We start from the raw sequence: 13,834 nt of genomic DNA, 5'->3' as shown, positions 1-13,834 counted from the left end.
CCAAGAAATTTGTTTTGCATGAACACGTATAAAAATTGCTGTTTTTATCCAACGCAATCATAGGTTTGAACGTTGTTTTCAATTTAGACTTCTTTAAACTATATCTATTATATACTTGTAACAAAGATATGTTGTATCAACAGGTACATACTATAAGCAAATATTTACTCACCATATCTCCGAAATAACTCCTTTTTGGAAAACAAAATTATAAATCCTACTTTTTATGAATGAGTTACACATTTCCTTTCAATTATTTTTTAACGAGTAGCACGAGGCAAAAGATTCTTCGACCGGAATGATATAGAAATTAGCATTACAAAAGAACGGAATGAAGTGATGTAGAATCGAAAATGCTTAATATATGCAGGTTGCTCTTGTGGGTAAAATATACAGAGAGAATGATTACTTTGTTCATATGGGTATATATGGTGTGATGTAATTATATGGACAGATGGTAATTTATTTATAATCGGATTTTTTTTCCTCATTAAATTTTGCATTTTGCCCGACAAATGAGACTGTTATAATGCGGGGCCCTCATTTGCTTCCCTGGACAACTTAGGGTTGATGTAACATGTGATAATTAATAAAATATGTGCAAAATTAAAAAAAAAATTATAAAAATACATACATACTGTTCAAAGATAATAAATGCTGAATTTTAAAGAAAATACTACATCAACAAAAATTAGATTAAGGGCTTTTCTCGGAATCATGGGAATGTTCCATTTTAATTATTCAAGAAAAACTTCAATTGTGAACTAAAACACAATTTAATATATACCTTCATGAACAAGTGTTGATGACTACATAATAATGCAAAATTCTTGGTTATAATACTATTTTTTTCGTTCTTTTTCTAATTCATTTGTCCTATAATTTTTATCATTAATCATTTCAATTCAACGATTCCAAGTAACAATACAATTCTTGTACTTACAGGATAATTTTTTTAATTTTTAGAGTAGAATGAAAAAGTGATAAAATAATAATATAAATTTACTATTCCGCGCACATAACAAACTGTAGTTATGTTTTTGCGGAGCAACTTTTGCTTCTTAAATAAATAGCTAAAGTTTTCAAATATTTTTATCACGTTCTGAATTGAATTTGCATATATTTTGCATGTGTTGGTACTTATTCAGAAAGGTTCATAAACAGACAACCAATATACAAACGGACAGGATATGAGATATTTATTACTTATGGAGTGTATAAAACAAACTAAAATATGATACCGTCATGATTTTGAACCTAAAAGTGTATCATTGTAAAATTCCCCGTTAACAAATTAAGAAAACACAATTGCTTCTCCCCAGGCAAGGTTTACCTTAGATGAATTAGTCAATAAATTTTTGTTTCTTTTGGTCATATGGCTCCAAAATATTTGCGTATGTATACACCGGGCTTTCAAATGTGTTGGATGAAGGTAACACTCGAAAAGCACTTCGGACGCACGAAATCTTTAAATTGTTATTTTCATTGCAGGTTATCATTTATATAGAACTTAATGATACTTTCATTAAGATAGCTGATTTTTTTAAGAACATTACATTCATTTGATTATGGTAGCAATTAGTTGTCTCAAAATTGAAACCGAAATACACATTTTGATGAAAGGAATTTAACATATATTGAATATAATAATGCTTATATCATACTTGTTACAATTAACAAACAGCACCCGTCCACATTACCACCTGTTTCTGCGCTGTACAGCCCAGCATCAGTCATATTCACACGGATAACTGTAATGTTTATGGCTTTCACATCCTGTGTCATTTTGTCAAATATGTATTTCCTGTCTTCAAAATTAGATATGATAGAGCCGCCTTGTACTTGATATATAACGTCCGAACTTCTGGGCGGCCGGACATTGAAAAAATCGGTTAAACTGGTCGTCCAGGATAAAGCAATATTTTGATTGATGTCAGCAGTAAATGTTTTGTCTGAAATTTAATTCAAAAGTTGAATAATTATACTGCTGATGTGTCTACCATCAAACAAGAACTTCAAATCTTGTATTTTGTAATTAGACGTTATTACCAAAAGCTGCATAGTTAACCATCATATCATCAGTCACCTATTGATCCATCCGACTATTCTGTCAAGGTATACATGTAATAGAAGTATTTCATTTTCCTTATCAGGTTGCCTTTTTGTGTACCCTACTCAGGTAAAGGAAGAAAACGTTGGAGTACTGTGATTGTATATATATAGATTCTACCACTGCATCGAGTGTGATACGATATTTATCCGCTCGAGACAGTTAAATTTTCAAATTTAAAACGCGAGGCTCGCCGAGCGTTTTATATATTTAAAATTTAACTGTCGAGAGTGGATAAATATCATATTACACGAGATTTGGTGGTGGAATCTGTTTCTCTAATGATTTTCAAACAATACGCAGGCAAATTTATTCCTTCTTTTCGATAGATCTGCAAAATGATGTGTTCATTCTATGTGACGTCATCAGGCATGGTCGCCTTTTTTCATGCCGTCACAATAGGAAATTCAGAGGAAAGCAAGAAAATTCGACGTCATAATCGGATTTTAACCAATGAAGAACTGAGATCAAACGAACCACACGTTGATTAAATTATTTTTATACAATGGGTGCAGAAAGGGATAAATTGACGAAGAATTAGAGAAATGAGTATAACGTAATTTATGTACGAATAACTGCAGTGTCTTTATTGACGACATACATTTTGAAATACATTGAACTATTTTTTGATAAGGCTTCTGAATTTTAAAAATCTATAAATGATTTTAAATAACGGTTGCTATAGATTCTATCACTATTTCAGTACGAATATGATCATCCCACTATTTGACTTCAAGTTTTAAAGATGTTCTCTATACCTGTTTCTTGCTTTTTGTCAGATATTCGGAATCCTCTAGTTTATTCATGAAGTGCCATTAAAAATTTTGCCCGCTATCCCCATTTTTCTTCTCATAATGTTATTACATATAGTTAAAAATGAAAATCTTATAAAATCCCTATAATTTTTTCATAGTTTTTGAGACAAAAACGGTGCTAATGTCAAATGTGAGAAAAATCTAGAGTGAACCGTTTCCCGCCAAATTTTCAATTGAAGTTATATCTCAAAAACAAGGACACGGACCTGTCAGTTTTTCTGCTCTTTAATTTCCTTTATTCATATACTATCAATGTATTACAGTCTTTTAAAAAGCTTGTTATTTTGAAAGAGAGAAGCTACTCATGTTTTTGACTTTTTGTCAGATATTCGGAATCCTCTAGTTTTATCCATGTAGTGCCAATCAACATTTTGCCCACTGACCCATACTTTTCTTTGTCAGATATTCGGAATCCTCTAGTTTATTCATGAAGTGCCATTAAAAATTTTGCCCGCTATCCCCATTTTTCTTCTCATAATGTTATTACATATAGTTAAAAATGAAAATCTTATAAAATCCCTATAATTTTTTCATAGTTTTTGAGACAAAAACGGTGCTAATGTCAAATGTGAGAAAAATCTAGAGTGAACCGTTTCCCGCCAAATTTTCAATTGAAGTTATATCTCAAAAACAAGGACACGGACCTGTCAGTTTTTCTGCTCTTTAATTTCCTTTATTCATATACTATCAATGTATTACAGTCTTTTAAAAAGCTTGTTATTTTGAAAGAGAGAAGCTACTCATGTTTTTGACTTTTTGTCAGATATTCGGAATCCTCTAGTTTTATCCATGTAGTGCCAATCAACATTTTGCCCACTGACCCATACTTTTCTTTTCATAATTTTATTGCATATAGTTTTAAAAGTCATTTTTGAAAATTTTATAAAATCCTTGTTATTTTTTCATAGTTTTTGAAAGGAAATAGGTGTCAGTGTTAAATGTATGAAAAGTCTAGAGAGAACTATTTCCCGCCAAATTTTCTACTGATTATATCTCAAAAACTAGAACACAGACCTATCATTTTTTTCTAATTTTTAAGTTCCCTTATTCATATTCTATCAATCTATAACAGTCTTTTAAAAACCTTGTTATTTTGAAATAGAGGAGTGAACATCCTTAAGTGGCACGTAACAGTAATATGTTTATTGTATGGACTGTACTAACAATGTATTTGTAAATGTGAGCATCACAGCTGTTTCCAACGTGGAAACTCCTTTTTATAATGAATATGAAAACACGGAAATAAATAAAGTCTATTTTCGTAATTTTAGCTATCTCTGTACACATAGTGGGCTAGTACTATTGTTAGTCTTTTCAGGTTTTCTATCTGTGTTAATATCTTTAATATCTTTTCAACGTCTGTTTTTCATTAGACATTGGTATCTCTTTTTTGTAATTCAGTTACTGCAAAAAGTAGTAAGCTTATCAAACTCATTCTAATAGTATACCTCATTGCATATTTTTATGAGACGATTCCATTGTACGAAATGTATAGTTAAAATGTGAAAATTTGTGAACTATCCCAAATCGAATTATGCTTGTGCAGGTATTATTAAGATTATGGGTGTAATAAGATAAGCTGATACATTTACTGTTTTTATCAACACCGACTGCACACTGTGATTCTTTTGCATGCTTTAATTCTAGATATTCATTAAGTGATGTATATTTATATCGACTATAGGTACACGTAATATGATGTTTATACTCTATAAAAGATAAAAAAAACAAAAACAAAAAGGTAAGCTGGTTGAATAACCTATTTATATCAAGAATTTCATTAACAAAATATCTAAGAAATAACCTAGTATTGTTTCAAAATATAACTAAAAGAATTAGTTTCAGAAAAATTAAAAAAGGAAACGGAAAATCACCAAGAATACAATTAACAAAGGGGGGACCTAAAGTCCAGACAGTTGTCATTCATTTTGGTTGAATGATCAACATCACAATTCTTATATACAATTCCACTAAATGAGAGGAACATTCTTAAACCATTTTATCTTCCAAATGTTTTCCATGATGATCAAGACACTTAGGAATCTACTTTGTCAAAATTATCTCCCTAATACATTCTATTATGCCCCCCTATTTTTTTCAATCGTGAAAATGGAAGCCATTGTAGGGATTACGCGCTGTCAGTTTATCACTTGAAAATCGATAAATTCTTCCGCATTGCATCATCATGATCTCTCTATGACAATTGTCTTTTAAAAGACAAATTAATCCATCTATAAAGTATCATTTAAAGTACGTTTATATAAGAATAAGAAGATGTGGTATGAATGCCAATGAGTCAACTCTCCACAAGAGACCAAACGACACAAAAAGTAACAACTATAGGTCACCGTACGGCCTTCAACAATGAGAAAAACCCTTTTGTCAACTTGAAAATATAGTTTGATTGGTTGTATTTGTGGATTTTCAAACAAACCAAAAACTCTAAAAAAATTCTATTGAAGTACTTCATGAAAGGGCAGACTGAAAAAAATTCAGAGGTTGACGACTACTTATCCTGAAAGGGAAAAGGAATTTTATTTAAGTTATGTACAAAAAGATGCACAATTACAGTCTGTCGTCAAGTGTTTTTAGTAAAAAATTGTTATTCAAACACACCTTCTATGTTGTTAAGACTCATTATATTCATAATTTGAAAGGTATCTCACTTGATCCATATATTTCGTCTTTTTTTAATATTGTGAATATTTAATGTTGGTATACCACCAATGTAGCCTAAATATATAAAAATAATAATAGAATCTGAAGCGAAATAATGTATCAAATGCTTTTGCTTTATGCGTTTTCAAGACAAAACCATCAACTCAAACACGCCCAAAAAACAAGTTGTACGCGACATCCTCTTTTCAATAAAATTATTGTCCATTTGTAGAATTTTTCTAAAAAAAAACTGTTGCCGGAGCCAGAGATGCAAATGAATGTTTTAAATAGATCAATCTAGTATCTTCCGGCGGACTTTTTTTTGGAGGAATTTATGCTTATACATACAACTGTCCACATGTTTTTGCACCTACCATATTCTACTGTTATGTGAAAACTTGTCTTTAATTTTAAAGTTTGCAAATATCTCGAAGCTTCATACTATATTTTAAGTATAAACATGTATATAAGGTGCAAAAAATCCTAAATTATGCACCTACATTACACTTTTAAAGGTCATAGAAACAGATTTAAAAAGAAATCAAATATGCGAACTTGGTCATTTGTACCTTCTCTAATAAAGAGTTCAGTTTCTTTTGTTTAATCTCAACTGGATAATTACTCTGTCTTTATTAATATTTTAGTTTGAAAACTGACACACACAAAAACAGTTTCCCTAATTTTACAGTACGGATGTCAGATCACAAATCATTTGAATTTGCCACAGTCACTCAAATTTGAATTTGTGTATCAAAAACGCTTTTACTTCTTTTATATATTAATAAATAATTGTTTATTATAGAAAAGAGTTAGAAAAAGGCATACAAAATATTGTAAATGGCACTTCATCAGAAAACAGATTAATGTCAAAAAGGTGTTGATGGAGCAGAAAAAAAGTTAACACAAATATTTGAAAAAATCTCAGAAATTTCATGTTAAATAAATAAAAAACGGAATAAAAAGAAAAAAGAAAAAGTTTAAACAAGTTTGGTCAGATAATTCAATTTATGAAACCAAAAAAAAGAAATAAACAGTATTGGAAATAAAATTAAAAAATGTCCTAGTAATCATTTGAAAAACAAATACTTTGAAATGATAAAAAAAACTAAGAAAAATGACTAAAATAAAGAAAGCAGAATATAAGAAGAAAATTTTTGATAACCTTTCAGATACATTAAATAAAAAACCAAAACACTACTGGGATATAATTAAAAATTTTAAAAAAAAAGAAGTTGACCAGGAAATTCCACCAATTTTACAAGATGAAGATAAAATTAAAAAACACATTCAGCAACAAGGCAATCCAAAATCATGTGATGAAAATTTTAGCCAGGAAATAGAAAATAAATTAAAGGAGTTTGCGAATAATATAGAATTTAAAGAAGAAACTGATGCCACCATCACATGTAAAGAGGTTAACAATTTAATACATAGATTAACAAAGGGTAAATCATTAGGTCCAGATAATATAATAAATGAAGTTATAAAATATAGTAAAAATGTAACACTGAAAAGTATTGTCAAACTCTTTAATTTGATATTAAATACTAGTATTTATCCTTGTTCATGGCAAAACTCATTTGTAGTTTTGTTACACAAAGCAAAGGATGAAGTTAGGACCGAATTACGACATGTCTCAGCATGCACATCGAAGCTATCTTAGCATTATCTTAGCTAGGATGTCCTAACCGCTGTCCTAAGTATTGGCGTAAAAGAAAATAACAAATTAAAAATGAAAAAAATGAAAATATTGTATCAAATTTAACCAATAACTATAATTTAAAAAAAAAGATAAATAATTAGAAAATAATTATTAGTTTTATATTAAAGGCGATAAATACTTTTTATATTATAATTGTACATTTAAACTCATAAAACAAAACATAAAACAAAAAATATAACTACGTTTTATATAAGAATTAAAACAAACGAATTGTAATTGTACGACTTTGCCCCCAGCAGAGCTATAGAAAAACAGTACATTAACGGGTGTTACACGGACACTTTTTAGATGATACACGGACACTTTTTAGTTGTTACACGGACACTTTTTATGAATAGAATCACTCGTGCATGATCAGTGAGTTCATGGGCACTTTAAATTTCAATTAGATTTGAAATTTTTGTTTCACCGACATATTTCCTGTCTTTTTAATTAAAATATTTACGTTAGCATCAATAACTATATTTTTTTTCAAACAATTCCAGTAACTATTCATATTAGCACACTAAGGGATTGACCATTAAACTTCAAAAGGTGGGTTAAGGTTTTTTCCTAAAAAAACTTTTTGATCCCTAAATTTATGAGGAAAAATATATAATATATTATATAGTTGAAAAACTAAATAGTTTTCTTACTCAGAAAAGAACACACCCCCTTTTGAAGCAAAATGGTCGGTCCGTAAATGTGTTTTTTTTTTCAATATATGGACATGAATAGTATTCTGGACAATGCTGAAAGAAATGCTGGTACCAACGTTTATATTTCAATAAAAAAAACAGGAAATATATATAAAAGAAATCAAATCTAATCAAAAGATAAAATCCCTATCAACTCACCAATGCACGATTGATCCTATAAATAAAAAGTGTCCGTGTAATACATGTTCAAAAAGGCAGCAAATCTTGAAGAAAATCATTCAACTTATGTCATCAATTTTGGACGGTAAGCTCTGATTGGATCATATAATGACACGTGTTTAATCCTGATCAACACTATCAGAGACATTATAAAAACCTATAAGCATGAACATTTTTTTTAATCCAAAATATATGCCTATATATATCTAATAACAAGACAAAATCCATTTTTTCATAACATTTCATTCACTAATGAGATAGGAAATTCATTCTTTTGATACACTTATATAGTTATTGAATTCATATATATTGAATTCATATATTTGGCGGCAAACGTACAATTTGTACGAATTTTTTAGGGGGAATTTATCTTAACTCCCCCTTTTCCACCAATAAAAATCAAATGGTAGCTTGCTTACCTCTGAAATCTTTTTTTATACATTTCTTACTTGCGAAGTTGCATTCCAAAAAGTCTCAATGTGTATAACATTCACCTTTAACTTGAAATAGTTCTTTTTATAAAGTTATTAAATTCTTGAATTTTTTGAGAAAAAAACTCTCGGCTGAAGGGAAGTGAGAAAAAAAATTGAGTTTGAACTGTAACTTACATTAACTGGTATATGGCCATTTAAGTTTCTAATATCTTTAGTTTTGCTACCTCTTCTAAATGTAAAATGTACTTCTTCCTTCTTGAAACGTCGTACAAGTCAGATACAAAACAAAGGTAACAAAAAAACAGGCCGGAAACAACCTGCTGTATAGTTTGTCTGCACTTGTAGTCAGGTCAAGGTCCGAGGCGATGACTACTCGTGCAGAAAAACTATCATATATAGTTAAAATAAAATATATAATCGGTAAAATCATTATATGCTTTGAGTGAGCTGAATTCTAAGTGTCACGGTTTAATACTTAAAAGTTCAAAGGCAAATCTCGTGCATCTTTCATATAGATACTGAGTACTTCAACTATTTTACTACTGCAAATAACATGCGATGATACGTGTGAATATAAGAGTCGAAATTCGAATTCTACCGATGCAAAACTACAGACTCTCCTGGACGACGTGGACAAGAGTAACACTTTGCTTTTTTGTAATTGTCAAATGTTGCAACAAATGGTGCTGAAAAGAGGGATAGGGATTTAATATGCATTAAGGGAACTACCATTTGATTTTTAGGGGGGGGGGGGGGAGGGGACTAGAACGAAATTTGAAAGAAAGGCAGGACAGGAATTTGGAGTAAAAAAAAGACAGGATGAGCAACTTTGCAAAAAAAAAGGCAGGGTGACAATTTACATAAAAAAAAGGCAGGACCGAATGGAGTGAAAAAGAAAAAGGAAGGACAAAGATTACAACAACAAAAAATGCAGAACAACATTTTTTCATCCTAGCCCCTCCCCTAAGACCATCTTAAGACACCTTAATTGGTATCCTAAAGTTAGGACAATTCCTAGGATTTTCCTAAGTTACGACATGTTTGATAAATCTACTTAGGACTAAGATATGTCCTAAGTTGGTCTTAAGACACGTCCTAATCGTAAGACTGCTTCAATAAACTGGCCCCTGAGTTCTAATATATTTGAAAATAGACGTAATATCACTAAATTAAGATTAAGTGGTCATAATTTATTAATAGAAAAAGGGAGACACCTAAAAATCCCTAGGGAAAACCGGTTGTGTCAGTCCTGCAATACAATTGAGGATGAAAAACATTTTCTTTTGTATTGCAGGAAAAACGCTTCCATTAGACCAGTTTTTATTGAAAAATTAACAAAGGCTAAAAGTATAGAAATTTTTATAACCTCAATGAAAATGAAAAAATGATAAATATTCTTTGCCCATCAACACAAAAACAGGTAGAAAGCATAGGTTCCTTTTTAAAAAAAGGAATTGGCACTTAGGATAGGGGACTCATAATTGAATTTTGAACTATTTTCATTAGTTTGTTAAATATGATTATACATGCTTTTTTCTTGTCATTATGTTAATGTTGTTTTTGTCACCAATCGTATAAGTTGGTTTATATGGCAATAAAAGTTTGATTTGATTTGATTTGACTAAATGTACGAAGCATACATTTGTTACTGAACATAAACACCCTTCTTAAAAAAAATACTGGTACTAGCACTGAATGTATTTGTTTGCCAATATAACTAAACGTTTAATTCAATCAAATAATAATTGACATAATATACTAAAAGTGAAGCATACTTATGACAAAAACTATATAAAAGTACACTTTCAGGAAATATTACAAGAACCAATTGTTCTCAGTTCTAATGACTTTTAAAAAGAAATGGTTACCAAGCTTATCAAACTGAATGTATGTTCTAGGTTCAAAAACTATTTACAACAGTCCTTCTGAATGAAAGAATTCAAAATCATATTGCAGCACTTTTATAATGAGTAGATTGCGTTTGCTTTTATGTAAAAAATGTTAGGGCTACATTAATTTTGTACTTTAATGATTATATATGAAAGCTTTTAATTCAAAAAGGTATAATAGGTATACATTTAATTGAAAATATAGGTTTACATTGATGTTAATGGGAGATTTTCTACTAAATGTACCCCTAAATAGGTTGGAAATTGAATGAGTTACTCCCCTTCGGATAACTTTCTGGGTTGACAATGGAGACAGACGTCCGCATACACTGCTTCAATATTTTGTTAATCCTTATTAACTTCTAATACACATTTTATTTAGTTTTTAGATATCTTCATGCATGCTCCATGATGGTTTGTCAATTTTATTACAATGGTGAGCATTTACCATGTTAAGAGAACACTGAACACTTAACAGACCATTACTATGAAGAAATAGTTGGTACTTGTACAGAATGTGGCTTGCTCCCATCAACTTCACATAATTGTATGTTCTAACCACCTTTCGTCGTTTTTGAAAATAATAAAAGAAAAAGAAACAAATTTTGTTAGGTTCCATCTTTAATAAACCCACATGGACAGTCTGGTGTGAAAAAAAGATCGGGCAGAGGATTATCACTGTTAAATGTGGAACCTATAAATAGACATTATGGTGTTGTCCTTCCAGTTAGGACAGGTAGGCATATATAAAACCCTGAAAAATGGTAAATCCACGGCAAAGGACTTGATTTCAAATGAAATGATCAAATATGATCAAATATGGTATTCAAGTACAGTCTAGTCGACCTTATAACAAAACTATTTATCCTAATTTTCAAAGAAGGAACATTTCCGAAAGTATGGAATGAAAGTTTCATTTCTTTAATACACAAAAAGGTCAATAAGCTGGACCCTTCAAACTACAATATCCCTATAACCTCTAACATAGAAAAATTATTTAACAAAGTCATATATATGAGAATTACAAAATCTGTCAATGAACATTAACATTATTAGTGAAAACCAGATTGGATTTATAGACAAATCCCGGACCTCAGATCACATCTTCACCTTAAAATCACAGGGACTCGGTTAGCAGATTAAAATTTTGTTAATCAATGTTTTTTATTTTTTTTTAGTATTTCCTATCTATTTGTATTACTTTATTAACGTATTTGACGATGACATCAACATTTCTTTGTTTTCTAACAAAATTTTAATCTGCTAACCGAGTCCCTGTGCTTAAAATCTATAATAGAACACAAGAAAATTTGTATGCTGCCTTCGTTGATCTCAGGAAGACTTTTGATACAGTTTGGAGAAATAGATTATTTTATATCCTTTTCGAACTTAAACTCCCCTGTGAACTTTTTGATATAGTTCATTCCATGTACGACGATACTAGACGCAGAATTAAATTCCCCAGTGGTCTCAGAGGTCTCCAGCTGTGGAGTTAAATAGGGAGATGTACCCAGTCCTTTATTATTTAAGCTTTACATATATAATCTGGTTAAACGTCTACAAGATGCAAGTACAGATCCCATTGTAATTGGAGACACAACAATAAATTCCCTTTTATTCCAGACGATATGGTATTGTTATCAAATTCTGAAAAGGGATTACAAACAGATTTAAATGCTCTTAGTGATTGTAAACGTTGTCAATTTTGGAAACTAGAAGTAAACATAAACAAATCAAAAGTCATTATATCTAACACAAATGGCAAAACTCATAATATCTTTTTTTAAATATAATAATGAATTCCTGGAAATCATACTGCTATCTTGGCATGACACTGCAACACACAGGGAATCTAAACCTATGCAGCTCATTGCTTGTAGAAAAGAGCAGAAAGGCCCTTTTAAAAAAAAATCAGTTGAACTTAATAACCAATGCAAGTTATTAGAAAAATTATTTGACTCTCTTGTTGTGCCTATTGCTCTATACGGTAGTGAAGTATGGGGAATAGGTAAACAACACAGGTATTCAGATCACTTTGAACACTTGTAGTTTAAACTTATTTAAGAAATTCTAAGAGTACATTGCAAAGCATCAAATGCTGCAGGTTTAGCCGAGCTGAATAGATTGCCCTTATATACCAGAATATAATCTTCAGCAATAAAATATTGGCTCAATATACTAGAGTCAAATAATTCTCTTGCCCTATAAATATACAAAGAAACTGAAAAAACATCTCACGGATAATAAATATGTAAAATCTTATTTCAAAACTTGGATTTCATTTTATAAATCTAAATCCTGTTGATATTAAAATATATTTAAAACACATTCAAGAGAAAATCACAGATACAGCCTTTCAAAAGCAAGAGACTGACATCAATCAAAATTAAAAAAAAATAAATAACTTCCTTAATATACTATATATAACAAATACAAGACCCTGATATGTTGATCAATGCAAATTCAAATGTGATCAACATTATATAAGTTAAGGATAAAGTGTTCATACTGTATCTGTTGAAAAGGGGCGATATTTAAATATACCGAAGCAGAGTAGGATATGTCTTTGCTGCAACAATGGCGACATTGAAGATGAACTCCATTTTCTTTTAAAATGTTGTTCCTATAAATATTTGAGAGATACCCTCATTAGAAAATTAAACAATGTTCTATTGAACAACAATTTAATTTTGGATGTAAAACGTCTTCTGATTGGCTGAACGATTTTTGTCCATCAGCTCATAGACATAATTTTGTCATGTGACCATGACGTCACCACGGTTTTTTCATGAATAACTCCTTAAAAATGTAATTTAGAATTAAATTATAAGGAATGACTATAATATTTTTTCTGACATACTGAGTGTCTATTCCAAATTACCTCAAAAAATTTTGTCAAAACCATTTATTGTTAATGTGTTAGTGCTAATAAAGTTATCTTATCTTATATTCTTTTTAAATTATATATGTCAGCTGTTCTCTTTTTAAAGAAGAATGTTACTTTATTTATGAGGGGAGCTATCCCACTTTGCACATTCTATTTTTTGTCCCAAGTTAAAGGTCTTTGTCAAGATATAGAAAGGTGATAAAAAATATATTTTCTAGTGGAAATGCTGCCCATATTTTTCACAAATCTAGTCTAAGTTTGTACAACCTTTTCCATGACCAAACTGGTTTTATTTAAAGTTTATGCGGTTTCTTGGAAGGTGTGTACATATTCATTTTACTCCATAACAATACACCCTTATCATGCTTATACAAATAAAATCGGAACTCTAGATTCATGCCAATTTTGAATCTGGAGTCAGATATTTGGAAATTCAGAATAAATTGTCTTCAATACATACA

The 13,834-nt window shown here is 30.2% G+C and overlaps 1 protein-coding gene across 2 annotated transcripts in view; it reads right to left on the bottom strand.

Moving 5' to 3' along the window:
* LOC127702707 (neural cell adhesion molecule 1-like) overlaps positions 1-13,834 on the bottom strand; it is a 54,659-nt gene that overhangs the window by 18,519 nt on the left and 22,306 nt on the right. For both annotated transcript variants that reach the window (XM_052207000.1, XM_052207001.1), the window contains exon 2: positions 1,665-1,952. In XM_052207000.1, coding sequence (XP_052062960.1) covers positions 1,665-1,952 — 288 coding nt within the window. The remainder of the gene's footprint in view (positions 1-1,664; positions 1,953-13,834) is intronic.

The sequence above is a fragment of the Mytilus californianus genome, unplaced genomic scaffold (genome assembly GCF_021869535.1).
Source record: "Mytilus californianus isolate M0D057914Y unplaced genomic scaffold, xbMytCali1.0.p SCAF_5, whole genome shotgun sequence".
Lineage (NCBI taxonomy): Eukaryota > Metazoa > Mollusca > Bivalvia > Mytilida > Mytilidae > Mytilus > Mytilus californianus.
The sequence above is the reverse complement of the archived record's forward strand: the minus strand, read 5'-3'. Positions and strand labels throughout refer to the sequence as shown.